The sequence below is a fragment of the Prunus dulcis genome, chromosome 4, assembly GCF_902201215.1.
Source record: "Prunus dulcis chromosome 4, ALMONDv2, whole genome shotgun sequence".
Lineage (NCBI taxonomy): Eukaryota > Viridiplantae > Streptophyta > Magnoliopsida > Rosales > Rosaceae > Prunus > Prunus dulcis.
This window is the reverse complement of record NC_047653.1, coordinates 927347-942892: the sequence shown is the minus strand read 5'-3', so window position 1 is coordinate 942892 and position 15546 is coordinate 927347. Positions and strand designations below refer to the sequence as shown.

General features: G+C 40.1%; 3 protein-coding genes across 4 annotated transcripts; 1 reads left to right on the top strand and 2 right to left on the bottom strand.

The window, feature by feature from the left end:
* Positions 1-264: 264 nt before the first annotated feature.
* LOC117626426 (ankyrin repeat domain-containing protein 13C) lies at positions 265-3421 on the bottom strand. Its single transcript, XM_034358116.1, has 2 exons — positions 1678-3421; positions 265-962 (listed from the first exon to the last, which is right to left on the bottom strand). Exons 1-2 carry the CDS (start codon positions 3178-3180, stop codon positions 552-554), a joined length of 1914 nt encoding a protein of 637 aa, XP_034214007.1. The 5' UTR covers positions 3181-3421; the 3' UTR covers positions 265-551.
* Positions 3422-5871: 2450 nt separating this feature from the next.
* On the top strand, positions 5872-11318 carry LOC117626427 (arogenate dehydratase/prephenate dehydratase 1, chloroplastic). Of its 2 annotated transcripts, XM_034358117.1 has the most exons (11): positions 5875-6504; positions 7875-7939; positions 8026-8118; positions 8209-8409; positions 8979-9059; positions 9152-9247; positions 9708-9785; positions 9889-9978; positions 10081-10148; positions 10453-10534; positions 10760-11318. In XM_034358117.1, exons 1-11 carry the CDS (start codon positions 6228-6230, stop codon positions 10814-10816), a joined length of 1188 nt encoding a protein of 395 aa, XP_034214008.1. In that variant the 5' UTR covers positions 5875-6227; the 3' UTR covers positions 10817-11318. The 2 variants fall into 2 exon arrangements, with proteins under 2 accessions (XP_034214010.1, XP_034214008.1); XM_034358119.1 differs by lacking the exon at positions 10760-11318 and having other exon boundaries at positions 5872-6504; positions 10081-10155; positions 10453-10533.
* A 308-nt stretch (positions 11319-11626) lies between these two features.
* LOC117626428 (lactoylglutathione lyase GLX1) lies at positions 11627-14147 on the bottom strand. The gene is made up of 7 exons (XM_034358120.1): positions 13823-14147; positions 13536-13725; positions 13225-13437; positions 12906-12953; positions 12690-12797; positions 12417-12569; positions 11627-11993 (listed from the first exon to the last, which is right to left on the bottom strand). The coding sequence occupies exons 1-7, from the start codon at positions 13942-13944 to the stop codon at positions 11952-11954; spliced, it is 876 nt and encodes a 291-aa protein (XP_034214011.1). The 5' UTR covers positions 13945-14147; the 3' UTR covers positions 11627-11951.
* Between the last annotated feature and the right edge of the window lie 1399 nt (positions 14148-15546).

Here is a 15546-nt window from a genome sequence, read left to right as displayed (position 1 = left end):
TATATATATATATATCGAAAATTACAATGTAGTACAAATTGCGTGTTGGAAACTTAAAATGTTTTTAAGTTTTGCTCTTTATCTTTAGGGTTCTTTATGACTAATGGTCTTCAAAGGAAAGTAAAAGAGTGCTGTCGAGAGAGAGAGAGTACTTTAGTCACCATAACTGTTCTAGTTTGGGGTCAAATGATTTGAAGACTGAGCAAACGGCAAACACATGACATCACTGGCTTGAGTAATTAGTCCACAGAAGACAACACAAAATTGGGGATTAACAACTTTACTAAATCAGTCTACATCATTGGATTGGAGCCCAAACCCAAAAATCTTGTTGCGGCCCGCAACTCTATTAGTTAATTAACCAAACTCCATTTAGAAAATGACTGAAGATTAGATGGCCGTATCTACAATCATCTTATATATGCAACTTTCAGAAAAACAAAAAGCACACGAATGACGTAACTCCTCATCAATCAAAATCTATCTATCTATCTATCTACTAATTTCCATAAATTTCATGGTGTCAAATTCAATTGGGAAGATTACACAAGTCACTTGGATCTCCTGATGGACTTGGATTTCCTCATCTTGCGAGACTTGTCCTCGATACTTGTCCACGTATATCCACTAGGAATGGTAAAAGGGTCGGACGAGTCTTGCGCCGCTGGTGGAGCACCGCGTTGGGGTTGGAGGTTCTGCTTGCTCCCCGACCCCGACTGGCTGCTGCTCCGCCTCAGCCACGACGTAGACGACGTCAAGGATGATGGTTTCTGTGACTTGTACTTGTGCTCCTCCTCCTCCTCCTCCTCCTCCTGTTGTAGATGTTGGTGCTGGCCTCGTCCTTCGTGGATAAACTGTCGGGGGCTTGACATTGGAGTGAAGAACTGCTCGGTTGGCGGGAGCTCGACGAACTTAGTGAATGTTATCACCACTCTGACTGTGGGGACAACCGGTATCGCCACCTGTCCGACACAAAACAAAAACCATAAGCTAAGCTAGGTTTGTCCATAAACTCAAGTGCCACATGAATTTTGAATCTACTACTCTGCTTTGGTCTCCTACACAAATCCACACAATCGGCAGTTAACCGTTAAGACCGGGAACATGCAACGTCAGCTCTCCATGGGTTCTGTTGACGTGGCAGAGTCAAGGGTCAAAGAAACTCTATTGTTAGAGTTTCTTTTGTTTGGTCATTTGCCTGAAATATGGTGGGTGGTCAGCAAAATAATTGGGCCCACAACAAATGCCTGCCTGTAAAAATTGGGATTCTCGGGATGGTTCGGGTCTCACTTTTACCACCACCGTCGGATGACGAACCCGACAATCGTAAGCATTACAAGTCAAATCACCGACCACAGAGGCCCCAAAAAAAACTCCAAAACGTATGATATCATCCAATGGTGTGATGAGAAAACGATGAAGCTCTCACTTGTGGGATCCACTAAAGGCGTGAGACTGACCGTATGAGTGAGGCCACAGTTTCTCAATTGTCACGAAGCTCAAGTCAGCCCTCGTTGCTTAAACAGCTTAAGGCTCTCTCATCAAGCATAAAAAGCACCAAAAAAGCAAAGCAAAGTACAGACAAAAAAGAAAGACCCATGACCCCACACAGGCAATTAAACCCCACCCAATCAAGACTGGGCCCCAGTTAGTTCGAAATGTCCAAGTTGTCCTTACCTTCACCGGAAAAGATCCTGGCGGGAACTTGGTGGTGAGCAACTCCCTCATCCTCCTCACTGCCTTTACCTTGTTCGCCAGAATGTCCAGTAACGGCAACAGCTCCTCCGTCTTCAGCGGAAACTGCTCCGTTAACCATACAGACGGCCTCAAGCTCCTCACGTACTCTTTTTCTTTTGTCTGCACCGGCGCCGCAGCCATAGGCCTCATAGGCGGAGCTGCCGCCATAGGCCTCATCGGCTGAGCTGCCGCCATGGACCTCCTCGGAGGAGCTGCCGCCATGGATCTCCTCGGCGGAGCCGCCATGGATCTCCTCGGCGGAGCCGCCATGGACCGCCTTGGCGGCGCAGCCGCGGCCATTGACGATACGTCGACGCTTTTTCTTCCCAATGCCGCGAACTCCCTGTCTTCCCTCACAAAACTACTGTGCCTCCGACCGTTCGGCATTCCAAAGCTTGGATTCTCCGCCACTAAAAACCCATCGTCGTCTTCGTCTAGCTCAAGAGGAAGCACCTGCTCGCTCCCTGCCACGTCAGCATCTCCATTGGCGACTTTTCTCGAGCGGAAGCTGAACAACACGTTGTGAATTTCAAAAACTCTAGCTTTCCATTCTCCGACGCTCTCCGTCTTCTCCTGCCTTCTCCAATTGGTCCGTCCCACGAGCTCGGCTTTGGTCACGTCCATGCCGGGCCGATACACGCTCGTTTGGGAGCAGAAACCGGCAATATCGGACTCGCTCATCGGAGACCCTGCGTTCTCGAACGCGTCGAATATTTTCCGATCGTCGCGATTCAAGACTAGTAACGATCCCGAGGGAACGTCGTGGTTTTGATCGCCGTCGCCGAGGAAAAGGAAGCTCTGATCGGCGCGCTGGATCTTCAGGCCGTCGAAGCCGGCCAACGACGTGTCGGCTCGCAAGTTCCCGTCGCGCTTCCAGATCTTGTACGTATCGGAAGGAGCGATCTTACCGACGAAGGGAATGACGGAGCTTTCGAAGTGGAACGAGATCTCCATGTAAAAGTCTCGCATTCTGCGGAGCACGGCAATGACACGGGGCAGGCGGCGGCGCCACTTGGCCCAAGCGGAGCGATGGTGGAGCCGGAGGAGAATTAGAGCTATGTCGGAGCTCCGGCGACACAAGGCTTCCTGCAGGGGGTTCCAGCCGGCGGAGTTCTGGAGGGACACGTCAGCGCCAGCGGAGGCTAGTATTTTGGCGGAGACGGCGTCGTTTAGTCGTACAGCGAGGTGAAGGGGCGTTTCTCTGTGGGGGACGTCGCGGCGGTCGAGTACGGCTGAGATCTGGTCGGCGGTTCGTTCATGAGAGATCGAGTCGGATTCTGTGTGGATCTGAGTCGGATCAGCGAGTCGGGGAAGGGCGGAGACGATTCGGGAGAGAGTGGTGTGGTCTGCTAAAACGACGGCGTAGTGGACCGGGCTGTGGGAATAGTCGTCGGGTTTGAGTGGCGGACACGACGCGGTGGAAGTGGCCGACGATTTGGACATGGTTTGCGTTGGGTGCCTCCGTTACTGCGTAAGGAGAGTAGAGTTTGAGTGTGTTTAATTGGATAAGGAAAGGGGAATGGAATGTTATGGGAGAACGAGAAGAGGGTGGAGTGGCAGTTTCGTCATTTGGGTTTCGAAAACCGTACTGCTCAGCGGCACGGCTTTTGTTGATTCTAAGCTTCTGGCAAGGGGTCGGGGATATTTCTTTCCATGTAAGTGCTTTTTCCTCCTCCTCCGTTTCTTTTGTTTGGTTTTTTCTCGTCGTCCTTTGAATTTCTGTCTTTTTTCCTTTGTGTTTGATTTGTCTTTTATCATCAAGTTTAACTAAATTACAAATTCACGACATACAGGCTTTTTAAAAAATTGCAAAATTTATTTTTGTTATCCATGAACAGTTACGTTACGTATGATTTTATATATTTAATCTTCATTAAAAATGAATTATGTTCCCTTTGTCTATATTCAAAACTGAGGAATTACAGAATGATTTGTGGGGCCCATTGATGTTGTGCCGGAGAGCGAGTAGTCAAGTCAGCGTCTAAAAGCCTGTATGTCGTGAATTTGTTTGTTGTTGTCACAGAGAGAGAAGAGGTAAGAGGGAGCGTGTTTGGGTTAAGCTGGACCAAATCCAAACGAATTTCACTCTAATCTATGGACACATACGCTTCAACTGATAAAGTAAAGCAAGCCACCAACCAACTTCAAACTTTTTCTTCTTTTTTTTTTTTTTTTGGGTACTAAAAACTATTGTTTAATTTATACACCAAATATATAGTCAGTGTTTTCAGGCCGCGGTATCAAAATCATTCTACAAATTCAATATTTGGTTATATTTTTATTTTTAAATAAGTGATAGTCTTTAAAATTAATTTAATCTAGAAAGAGGGGAAGTCGAACTTAAGTGCAGAGGAGCGAGCTCACTGTCCTGGCAAACTCGCCTAACTCACAATATTTTGGTAATTTTTATATATTTACGATGAGAGAGTGATAAGAGCACTTCCACTCATTTGCCATGACAAAAGGCAAAGGTTGTTACTATTTACATGAATAGTGACAGCCATTACAAAAGGTTGTGGTATTTCCACCCATTGTCATGACAACCATTATTTACATGAGATATTATGAAAGGAATTTGTATAGAGTTTTGGTGTGGGAAGTGAAGAATATGACTAAGTATTTATTATTTTAAAAAATCTGAAATTTTTAGTATTTTTAAAGATTTTTTATAGAATTTTGTTGTTGTTGACGTCATCGCTGACGTAAGCAAACCTAGGTTAGAGGTTAGGCTGATTTGGTCTGCAGGCTGGGACCCACAGCTTGCCTAAGCAAGCCCGTAAATAGATAATGGGCTGTAGAAGCACTTGATCGTTGATTGGGCTGGTTTTTTGTGATGATGATGTTTGGACTCTTTCATAGGGTTATTCGGCCTTGGAAGCTAGGATCACTGGGCTCAGTTGGTAAGACAAGGCCATGTAAAGATGGCCGCATTTAAATGGTAAATGAGCCATTTGTGTCAAAAATTATATTCTCTATTTACTTGTTGGGTAAACCAAGCAAGCGTGAAGTGCAGAGAACCTAGTTGCCCTGCCGCTATAAACCAAGAAATATAGTTACATGAGTCAGGAGGACCTTCTAGTTCTGAGATAGCAGCCTTTTTTGTCTCATCCACAACAAAATTGCCATATTTAGAAAGCTTGAAGAAGACGGCAAAAATAAAAGGTAACGACCAAAAAAAACAAAAAAATTCACAAACTAAATGCTCCTCCTTCTGACCAAATTGATTCATAGTTTTAACGGTAAAATAATTATTCTATTATAGAATTTTAACTCTTGACATTCTTTTATCAGAATTTAATTCTCATTTAATTATAGAAGTTTAACTCTTGACGTTTTCTTATTAGACTTTAATCCTTATTTAATAGTTTCAAATTCAATGATAAATAAAATACTTACATAAAATATAGAGGTTTTTTTATATTATATAGATTTAACTCTCATAGTTCGTCTCTCTCTTCGCGGAATTTAGGTATAATTTGGTAACTTCAAGAGTAAAATACATACTCGTACATATATTATGAAAGTTTAATTCTCGTACATTCTACATCCTCTTTGCTCGCATTAATTCTCAGATTGAAGATTTTAGGGGCAATGTCCCATTCTTGACGCCGGGGCAACACAAAACTCCAAGGGCATCGCCCCATTGCTGTGGGAGTATTTGGCCAGTGTCTATGGCAGTTGGTGACTCATATCTTGAAAGAAATAATAAACTGTAAGCCACTTCACTTGAAGTGTTATAAATTGTAGACAAAACTTAACATGTTAACAGCAAAAACATATATTTCCATGAAATAAAATTTTTAACAAGTGAAGTCGACCCTACCTTTCCTCACCAAAAATGTTAGGTTCCACTTCTACATCCAGCAGCATCTATATGATTGGATGCAACTCACAAGAAGCATTGGGAGGTTTACCTCAATTTAGCCCTACAAGTCTCTCTCTCTCTCTCTCTCTCTCTAAAAGCCAGATCCTTTCATAAATACTTTCATTCAAATATTAAACATTCTTCTATATCAGTAAATTTACTCAGCTTCAATTCTTCTCTATAGCTTTGCTAATTTTGTTTCTTTCTATTTTACCCGAGGCTGAGGCAACAACGTGTGAGGTGTAGCTAACAACATTCTGCTCACCTACCTCTTTAAAACTCCTTTCATCTAATCACTTCGACTTGTCGGTCTCTCTCTCTCTCTCTCTCTCTCTCTCTCTCTCTCTCTCTCTCAGTTCTATACTTTTCAACACCCACAGAATTTTCTTACACTTTTTTTCACCCACTGACTATACCTTACATTGTAGCACACATACAAAAGACTCTAGTACAATTTTGTGGGGTCCAAAGCCAGCCACCATTTTCGTCCAATTTGACAATGTGCTACTGGGTTTCATCCAACAAACCCTTCACCAACTACATCCTCTCACATGAGCCTGGATTTGCCTGAGACTCTCTTTTGGGTTTTTGTATTATTCTGGGTTCAGTGAAATTGAGCTTATTCATGGCTGTCAAGGGTGCACCCACTTGGTGTTATGCTAAAACCCCTTGTTCGCATCCAGGCATCTCAGATTTGGGCTCAACTCGTTCTGGGTTGGCTTTCAATTTGAGTTTCCGCAAATGGGAATGTTGTTGTTTGGGTGTTGCTTCGGCTCAGAGAGCTATCACTCCGGTTGAAGATGAAAAGCCAAACTTGACCGGAGCCGAGTCTTCGGGGGCAATTCAACGGATTGAGGACAATGAGTCCAGGGCATTTCACAAGGATATGAACCTTCTTCCTAGTGAGTTGACTCAAAAGCTATTAATTTTTCTTTTGCACAATTCCTTTATGTTAAATTGTCAGTTAGAGACTTGTATGTATACATAGAATGGTCTACTGCGATCCAATGAACCTATGTTGGGAATGAACAATAGAAATCCGGTAGTTGAAGAACAAAGTTAGCTTATGACTAGTTGTTGGGCAATGTAGAATCATTTGGCTCCTTTACTATGCTTTTGAATATCTACCATCCTTGCAAATTTAGCGGCTTTACTTTCTAAGATGGCCATTGTTACTAGGGTAAGCATCGTGAAGAAGATTTTTGTTCTGCTTTTAGTGCTATACATGACGCCTGTCCAATTGGACAGCAGTAACATGGGTGCATTTAACTAATTTGGCGTGAACCATATAGATTAGGGATCGAATCAATGAAATTAAGAACAATATACATAAAAATTTATGACAGGACAGCCTGAGGACTAGGAGAATTTCCACTATCACAAGGTTGATCTAAAAATGTAACAGTAAGTGCCTTACTCTTTCAGAGCCAAATCTCTTTACTCTGGAAGATAGGACTCTCAAATAGGCTCTCTGAGAAAAACACAGGACCCATGTGTATAGCACAAGTCAAGTTATGAAAGTATTGATATCGGTGAAAATACCAATATTCATAATTTCATATTTAAAGAAATATCATATGGATCGAAACTTCAGTATTTGTAATCTCATATTTAAGGAAATATCGGATATCATTGGGAACGTGGGAAAACTTTACATAAACAACAAAATGAATAGGAACTTTGTAAAAAAAAAAAAAGAAGAAAAAAAAACTCATGTAAGATGAATAGAATGTGCAAAAACATCTTAATTTCATAAAAATCAATAAATTGATTAATGAAATTAAGATGTATTTCCACCACTAGAATGTGCAAAAACATTTTGACAATTCATACTAATGCTAAAATCCATCAATATCCCGACGGCTGTGATACCAGTAATATTTTTCCATCCCCTTATTGATATAGGTGGCTTAAAAAAACAGAAATATATATGGATATATAGGTATATAGACAGATATTTTCATCTTTGGGTTACATCTATTAACCCATGTTCAAGTGGAGCCAATCCAACAGGTTGAATTCAAGATGCAGTATAACAATCAGATTTTTTTTAATTTTGGGGTCATCCAATTATTGAGAAGAATTTTTTTGTTGTAATTTATGGGAATGAGTTGTCTACGCAATTGTTTATTTACCATTTTCAGCGATATTTATATTTGTCGTTGTCTAATGCACTACAATTTTGCTTCATGCCACTGATCCTTTAGTTTCAGTTTTCTCTTACGATTGTTTCTTTCTTGCATCTCATAGCTTGAATATGAATTAATTGCAGAACCATTGACAGCAAATGACCTTTCTTCTCCTAGTGATGGTTCAAAAGTGAGAGTTGCTTACCAGGTAGATCTTCTCATTATTTGCTTGCATTCCGTTTGGTGGTTATGGATTTCTTTTCGTTCTTATGTTAGTTGTTTTTCTGGTTTTAGGGGTTACCGGGGGCATATAGTGAGGACGCTGCACTAAAAGCTTATCCGAAGTGTGAGACCGTCCCATGTGACCAGTTTGAAGCTGCGTTTAAGGTTTGAATAATCTTTTTAAAAAATTTTCCCTTTTTATTATATTTTCCTGTTTGTGTGCCTTGATTGAGTTAATTTTTATTTATTTAACAGGCAGTTGAACTTTGGTTAGTGGATAAAGCAGTTCTTCCTATTGAGAATTCTGTTGGTGGAAGCATCCACCGTAATTATGACTTACTCCTTCGCCATAGATTGCACATAGTTGGAGAGGTACAATTGCAAGTGAACCATTGTCTTTTGGGATTACCTGATGTAACAAAAGAGGAATTAAAACGGGTTTTAAGCCATCCTCAGGTTGGTCTTGCACTTCTTTTTTATTCTTACTTTTATATTTGCATACAAGGAAAGCTGATGAATATTTTGTCTGACCATTTGCAACAATAATTTTTTTGTCCCAGTTAGGTAATTTAGGTTCTTAATTGCTTTGTAGCACATCCAAAATAAAAATCTGTAATGATAGCTAATATTTAGGATGGATAGTACCAGTAAGTATGTTAAAAGTTGACAATATCCTTCATGCTTGCTCCAAGAGTGAATTCCACTGGGAAAGGGTCAATTGTGGAGCTCCTCCATAATTGGCTTGTCTTGTCCTGTAACCTCTACTAGCGGTCTTTTTCACAACTCCCAAATAGTACTAACACATTGTAATTACTTGCTTAGGTTTGGAACTTGTAACAAACTGGGTTATACTCCTTGACCTAGCACTTTTTAGCCACCTTCTAGTTGGTTTGACTGGTGCAGAAAATTTTAGACTGGAGCTAATTAGTTTTATACATGGCACACATGCATGCATATATAAACTAATCTTTGAAATGAAAGACCTAGGTCTTCAAACGTTTTGTTGCGAACATTTTCGCTTGCAGGCTCTTGCTCAATGTGAGATGACGCTAAGCAGTTTGGGAATCGTCAGAATCAATGCTGATGACTCTGCTCTGGCTGCGCAGGTCACCAATGCTCGTTTTCTGTATTCTGTCAAAGCACACTGTGATAGGCATTAGGGCTGTTTATATGCTAATGATTAGGACATTTTGTACAGATGGTGGCCTCAACTGGCCTAAGAAATACGGGTGCGGTTGCAAGTGCTCGAGCTGCAAAAATCTATGGGCTTGACATTCTTGCAGAAAAAATTCAAGTATGACTGTTCTTTTAGATTTTTAGAAATTATTTTTGGGTTTAATATATTGTTAAGTCTCCTTCCCTGTTTGAACAATCAGTTTTGTATTGATATGGTACACATCTGGATGGATTGAGAATTCACCTTCTGCTACTTAAGCAAGCAAAAGATGTACTTACACCAATGTCTCAGCATGCCATGAAGTTAGTTTGGTAGGGTGTCCGTATAGCAATTTCTTCTAAGCATTACATGGAGTTCCACACGTCAAAATTTTCTTGCTTTGAGCATTTTACAATTTACTAACAAAGGCTGATCTCATACTACAAAGCTGCGTCACCCTCTGCCATACTGTCGGATGGATACTTCGGAGTTTTTAGACCTTTTATTGTACCTCTGTTTTCTTTCCTTAAGATGATAGCTGTTGTGGATTACAAATGATGCCACTTGATTTAATTTGCTGCCACTTTGCGCTGGCCAGGACGATGACGATAATATTACTCGCTTTCTGATACTTGCTAGAGAACCAATAATTCCAGGGACTGATAGGCCATATAAGGTATAAATCTTTGCTTTGTTTTGTTTTGTTTTTGGCTTTTATTTTTTCATATCTTTGTATTTGATTAATATTTTGAATATTTATTTGTAAATCTTCTTCATAGACGAGTGTTGTTTTCACTCTTGAAGAAGGTCCCGGTGTACTATTCAAAGCCTTAGCAGTGTTTGCTCTTAGGGGAATTAACTTGACAAAGGTAACCTCAGATAATACCTTCTTTTTTCTTTTCTTTTTCTCTATTTCATTTTCACCACTATATCAATACCTTTGACAATATCTCCTTTTGGAGCAATTTCAGATAGAGAGTCGCCCACAGAGACAACGTCCATTAAGGGTTGTAGATGATTCCAATGAAGGGAGTGCCAAGTGAGTGGTATACTCTTTTGCATCAGATGTAAAATATGATAAGTTTTACACATCCACGCAATAAACTAAGCCAGTATCATAGAAACTTTAACATCTTTTTCTTTTAATGTATATTTGACCACAAACAATAAGATTAAGTCAAAGAAATGACTTGTAAATAATTTTTTGCTTAAGTATTTGGTGACACTAATTCTACGTACTTATAGAAACCTTAGATTCGCAGTCATGAGATGACTCTAGATTTGGGTAATGTAGATATGCCACAAAAATTCCGTTCTACACAATTGATTGATCTGTTTCGCAGGTATTTCGACTACCTCTTTTACATTGATTTTGAAGCTTCTATGGCAGAGCCCCGTGCCCAATATGCTTTGGGACATCTGCAGGTCAGTATTGTGTAATTTAGATACCGAGATCATGCTCTTTATATTTTGGCTTCTGAAACTTTTATTTGTACTAGTGGTTTTGCCACATGGTGACACACTGATGCTAGAAATTACAATCTCTTCCTCTCAAACCTCCCCACCCCTCACCTCTAATAAAATAAGAACAAAAGACACCAGACAGTATATAGTATAATGGATTGAATAACTTATTACTTTCTTTTGCAGGAATTTGCAAGATTTCTCCGTGTCCTTGGTAGCTACCCAATGGACACAATTCCATAGAAGTTATAGTTTATTGGGCGCAATTTAGTATTTCTTTTGGATTGCCAGCCATGCAACACAGATCAAGATTCAATGTGTATATATCTGATATCGTGGGCGCTGAAACCGGAAAAGAATACCTTTGTCTCAGTGAGGCTCTTCCAATGAGGAGAAAGTTCCTCTCAAAGCTTCATGTTTCTTTCATTTTGAACTCCCTATCATTCTTTCTATCCTCCGAACGGGGGTGTTTACTGTTTCTGGAATGTCATGATATGTTGATATAAACAGAGGGAGGCACAAGCTTAACCTTGATGGATGTGTGTAGGTGTAGCCATGCATAAAAGTTTCGGTTCTGCTGTTTAGGTCCCCTCCCCACCCCACCCAAACCAAGTACATGTGTAAACAATAGGCACGATACGTGAAAGACTCAAATTTGTGTGTTAAGACAGTTTACTACGCTTTCTGCTTTGTTGACTAGTAATTGGTTTTGCAGTAGTGAATAAAAAGAGAAAGTTAAATTAAATTCTCTAACTCAATACTACTATCTTGTTATTTTAACAAAACTATAAGAAACGAAAAAAGGGAGAACACAAATTTTCTTCTGCTAGGGCTGCCCACTACAAAATTTATCGTCCTTTATGGACGTGTCAGAAGAGCAATAGCCCATGGGGTATATAAATCGAGGATATGAATGAGCATCCCAAAAATGACTTTCTTGGCTCCAAGGATTTGAGGGCATTCTCCTGCTTCATAATGTTTACTTTTATGCTCTTAATAAACTTACTTGCATCCCCATCAAATAATATTGATTTAGTTCATGGCCTCTGCTAATACTCCAAAATCACTTTACTAAACCGACACGATCATAAAATTTTCACAATGATGTCAACCTCGGTTACCACCATTACCATAGTACAACCACGTTAAACAGACAGATTTACTTTGACAACCATATTAAAACAGATAGTCGAAGTACCATGTCCTACTAAAATAGACAAACAAAGTACCATGTCCTCTTAAAATTGACAAACAAAGTAACATCCGCAACCATACTGAGACAGGCAATGCCTGGTTGCTAATACAGCATGTGGAATATCTTATTCATATGACATGGACTATCCACAGATACTTTGACTTCATGCGGTTATATTCTTGCTTACTGCAGTTCCTTGAGAAAATCCTCATTGTCAACCAGCACCTACGCGGACAAAAGTCAGAACCACAACATGTTAGATATATTAGGAGAAGGAGGAGACATTATGTGATGATTGTGATAAATAATAACTGCTAGAGCACTTGAAAAGATGCTGGGGCCTTCAATATTTTCAGCTACGGCTCAGTTACATATAACTTCTCTCCCCAAAAGAATACATAAATTGACATTGTAGTTGTTTTATCTATAAAGGGCCAAACAGATGCCATAAAAAAAACCCTAAAAAATAACAGAGGATCTGACATATTAATTGTGTTCTCTGTCATCTTTGCACTTCGGTGTTCCTCATGTGACTACGTTATATGAGATGTTACTAATAAGACAATGGTGGATGCAATTTAGACAGCATCTACAAAATCAAACTATTTCTGAGAGAAAGTTAAGCGCCAAATAGCGAACAAAACTCACAGTTTTCCAGCCATCTGGATCCAGAAAAGAAGTGATCTTGGTGTTAAGTCCGGGAATTGGTCCAGGTTGCCTGGTTATCTTTCCTCCAAGTTCTTGTGTAACCAAGTTGACAACCTCAGCACTTTTGTAGACATCATCAGTACCAATAGCAATCTGATGTGGACGACAAAGGATCGGGAACGTGGAATCAGAATTAACAGCTTCTTAGAGTAAAAAAATTGAAGTTGCAAAAGATTCTAAAAGAGAGGAGGACAAATAAACATATTAAATAACCTGCGCATATGCGTTTCCCTTGGTGTATTCAGTCACACCATAGTTATAAGTCAACTCCAAAATGGTTGTCTGGTCTTCCTCTGCATATCCCAGGATGGCTATGTTGTACTGCAAACAAAAGTATGAAACAAGAGAAATGGGAAAGATTCAATAAGGCCCACTCATATACACGCTGCTAACATAATCATAATGCTTAGTGAGGAGAGGATTAGTCACCTTGTATTCAGGCCTCTCAATCGTCCTTAATAGCTTCAAGCCCAAAGCCTGCACACAAGGGAAGCCAAGAAGTAGGACAATATTAAGAAACAGATCATGACAATGGATTTGATGAACACAATCACTTGGTTTCAAACAAGGACAAAGCTGAAGCCTTTCCATGCTAATATAATGTAATAGGAGACTTCAAATCCTAGTGTCTATCAACCCTACTGAAATTGCCACATAAAACATGGCTAATGGTAAAATTCCTTGATAACCCAGATCAAGTTGACATTTTTGTATTCCCAATTTCCTATAGAAGGGTTAAATTAATTACCTTTTCATAGAACTTGATTGAGCGTTCAAGATCACCAACGCGGAGCATTACTTGACAAAGTGGCTCAGGGGTGGAAGGTCGCTGAATGATCTCAAATGTGTAACCATCTGGGTCCTTCACAAAGGCAATGATGCTGTTCCCACCTTTCACAGGACCAGGCTCCCTCGTCACATTACCACCTTTGGCACGAACCTCTTCAACTAGCTTTTTAACCTACAAACAATTCCACCCACCCATTATAAAAATTCAGAAACAACAAGAACAAAATCCCAATTCCCAGCACCCAAAACCCAATTCCTCTGAAAACTTACATCGGGAGTAGCAATGGCGAAATGTCCAAAACCAGTCCCGATATCATAAGAAGACACGCCATAATTGTAGGTCAACTCGACCACGAAGTGAGACTCTTCAGGCCCAAATCCCAGAAATGCATTCGAGTATTTCTCTTCAGGAATATCCCTCTTCCTCAACAGCTTCATCCCTAGAGCCTCCGTGTAAAACCTGAATTTTTTCCAAAAATTAAAAAATTAAAATTGAAAACCATGGAAATTGATCAGTGATCACAGATCAGTATGAACAATGTCGTAAAGGAGCGTACTTGATCGTGCGATCGAGATCTCCGACGCGGTACACGGCGTGAAGGAGGCGACGGTTGTCCTTCTTCGGCCATTCCAAAAGCTCAGCGCTTGGAGCAGCTGATTTTGCCTCTGCCTCGGACATTTTCGCGTACGGAGTGCAGTGACTCAGTGTGCTTGTGCTTTAAATAATTCCGTGGAGCTTTATTTATATTATTTATCAAATTCAAACCACCAGCTTGACCAATCAGAGATGCCTGTTACTCGTGAAATCAATATCTCTGTTCCTTTAGCTCGCCGGATGTGGGCATTTTATCCGACGATTTGACACCTGGTTGTCTCTGTATGTCTTCAACGGATATTGAAGATGCTGCGTGGCAGCACAAAGATCTGTCCACGTCGTTGGGATTGAAGTAATTTTTTTTGTTCGTAACGTGCACGTTTTTGTTTCGGGCTTTGTTTAAGGCACAATACATAGTAGTAGAAAAAAACAGCCATTGCCCCATTGGGTTAATCAATTAATGGTGTTGCACTAATGTAAAGTTTGAAACTTTACCTTTCTAGGATATTCCATAAGGACCATAGGTTATGTTGATCAGATCATACGGTATGTATGGCAATTGATGGGAGATCTAGAGTATTCTTAATATTAATTAGGAATTGGAGAAATTCTTATCTGGTCGGGTCCCATCTTAATCAGGTAAGATTTTGAGAAAAAATTAAGAGCGGATACAAAGATTCCCAACTTTTATAAATCATCGGTCATGCTTGGATCGAGATGTTATTATTAACTTTTGACTAACAAAATTATTTAATATAATATAACCATGTAGTTGAGTTGAATTTTATTCTTCCATCAAATGTAATTGAGTAGAATAGTAATTTAAGGTGAAATACAAATATTATGTAGTTGAGTTGAATTTTATTCTTCCATCAAATGTAATTGAGTAGATGTAATTGAGTAGAATAGTAATTTAAGGTGAAATACAAATATTATAATGTATGACAAACATTTTTATCGAAGAAAAAAGCCGAGACTAGACAAAACATATGCACAAAAACGGAAATAGTATTGTCACCCCTAAATGGACCACATCATGTGTGCAACTTTTAAAAGATTGAGGGCGCTCTGTCACAAACAAAGCTATAAAAGTTGTGGTTCGCAATGAGACACTTTTTGGAGGCTGTTGGAAACATATGGGCAGCCGCGAATCATTTGTGGGCATATTTTTGTGCACGTGGGCATCTTAGTACTTTTGGTCGAAAGAAGGATTGCTTTCAAGTTCACACTTTTGTCAGTGGAGGAAAAGGAAAAAAAAAAAACAATCCCGTAAGTGATGATAAGATAATGTTCTTTTCGCTAAGCACTAAAAAAAACAAGGTGGATCTGGAGAAATTAATGATGTGAACGTCCGTTAAACAGCCCACCCTAGATTAACAGATAAACAAAGTAGCATGTCCTATTAATAATAATATAGACAAACAACGCAACCGTAGGCAATGCTGGGGGTTGATGCTGTTATTCTTTCTTGCTGCTCTGCAGTTCCTTGAGAAAATCGTCATTGTCAACCAGCACCTACTAAAGCACTTGAAAGGATCCCCAGAGCCTCCCTATACTTGATCGCCGACGCGGTGCACGGCATGAAGGAGGCACTATAACTAATGTTGCTTAGCTCAGCTGATAACTACTCAATTGATGGGAGGTCGAGACTCTAGACTGTTCCTAATATCAATCAAATGGTCCAAT

Excerpts from the sequence above, each read along its gene's own strand:
- LOC117626428 (XM_034358120.1), bottom strand. The coding sequence starts at position 13,944 with ATGTCCGAGGCAGAGGCAAAATCAGCTGCTCCAAGCGCTGAGCTTTTG. Across the intron at positions 13,438-13,535 it reads TCGCCATTGCTACTCCCGAT|GTTAAAAAGCTAGTTGAAGA; the intron begins GTAAGTTTTCAG and ends AATTGTTTGTAG. Across the intron at positions 11,994-12,416 it reads ATCCAGATGGCTGGAAAACT|GTGCTGGTTGACAATGAGGA; the intron begins GTGAGTTTTGTT and ends TTGTCCGCGTAG.
- LOC117626426 (XM_034358116.1), bottom strand. The coding sequence starts at position 3,180 with ATGTCCAAATCGTCGGCCACTTCCACCGCGTCGTGTCCGCCACTCAAA. Across the intron at positions 963-1,677 it reads CAGGATCTTTTCCGGTGAAG|GTGGCGATACCGGTTGTCCC; the intron begins GTAAGGACAACT and ends TGTGTCGGACAG.
- LOC117626427 (XM_034358117.1), top strand. The coding sequence starts at position 6,228 with ATGGCTGTCAAGGGTGCACCCACTTGGTGTTATGCTAAAACCCCTTGT. Across the intron at positions 7,940-8,025 it reads AAGTGAGAGTTGCTTACCAG|GGGTTACCGGGGGCATATAG; the intron begins GTAGATCTTCTC and ends TTCTGGTTTTAG. Across the intron at positions 8,410-8,978 it reads GGGTTTTAAGCCATCCTCAG|GCTCTTGCTCAATGTGAGAT; the intron begins GTTGGTCTTGCA and ends TTTCGCTTGCAG.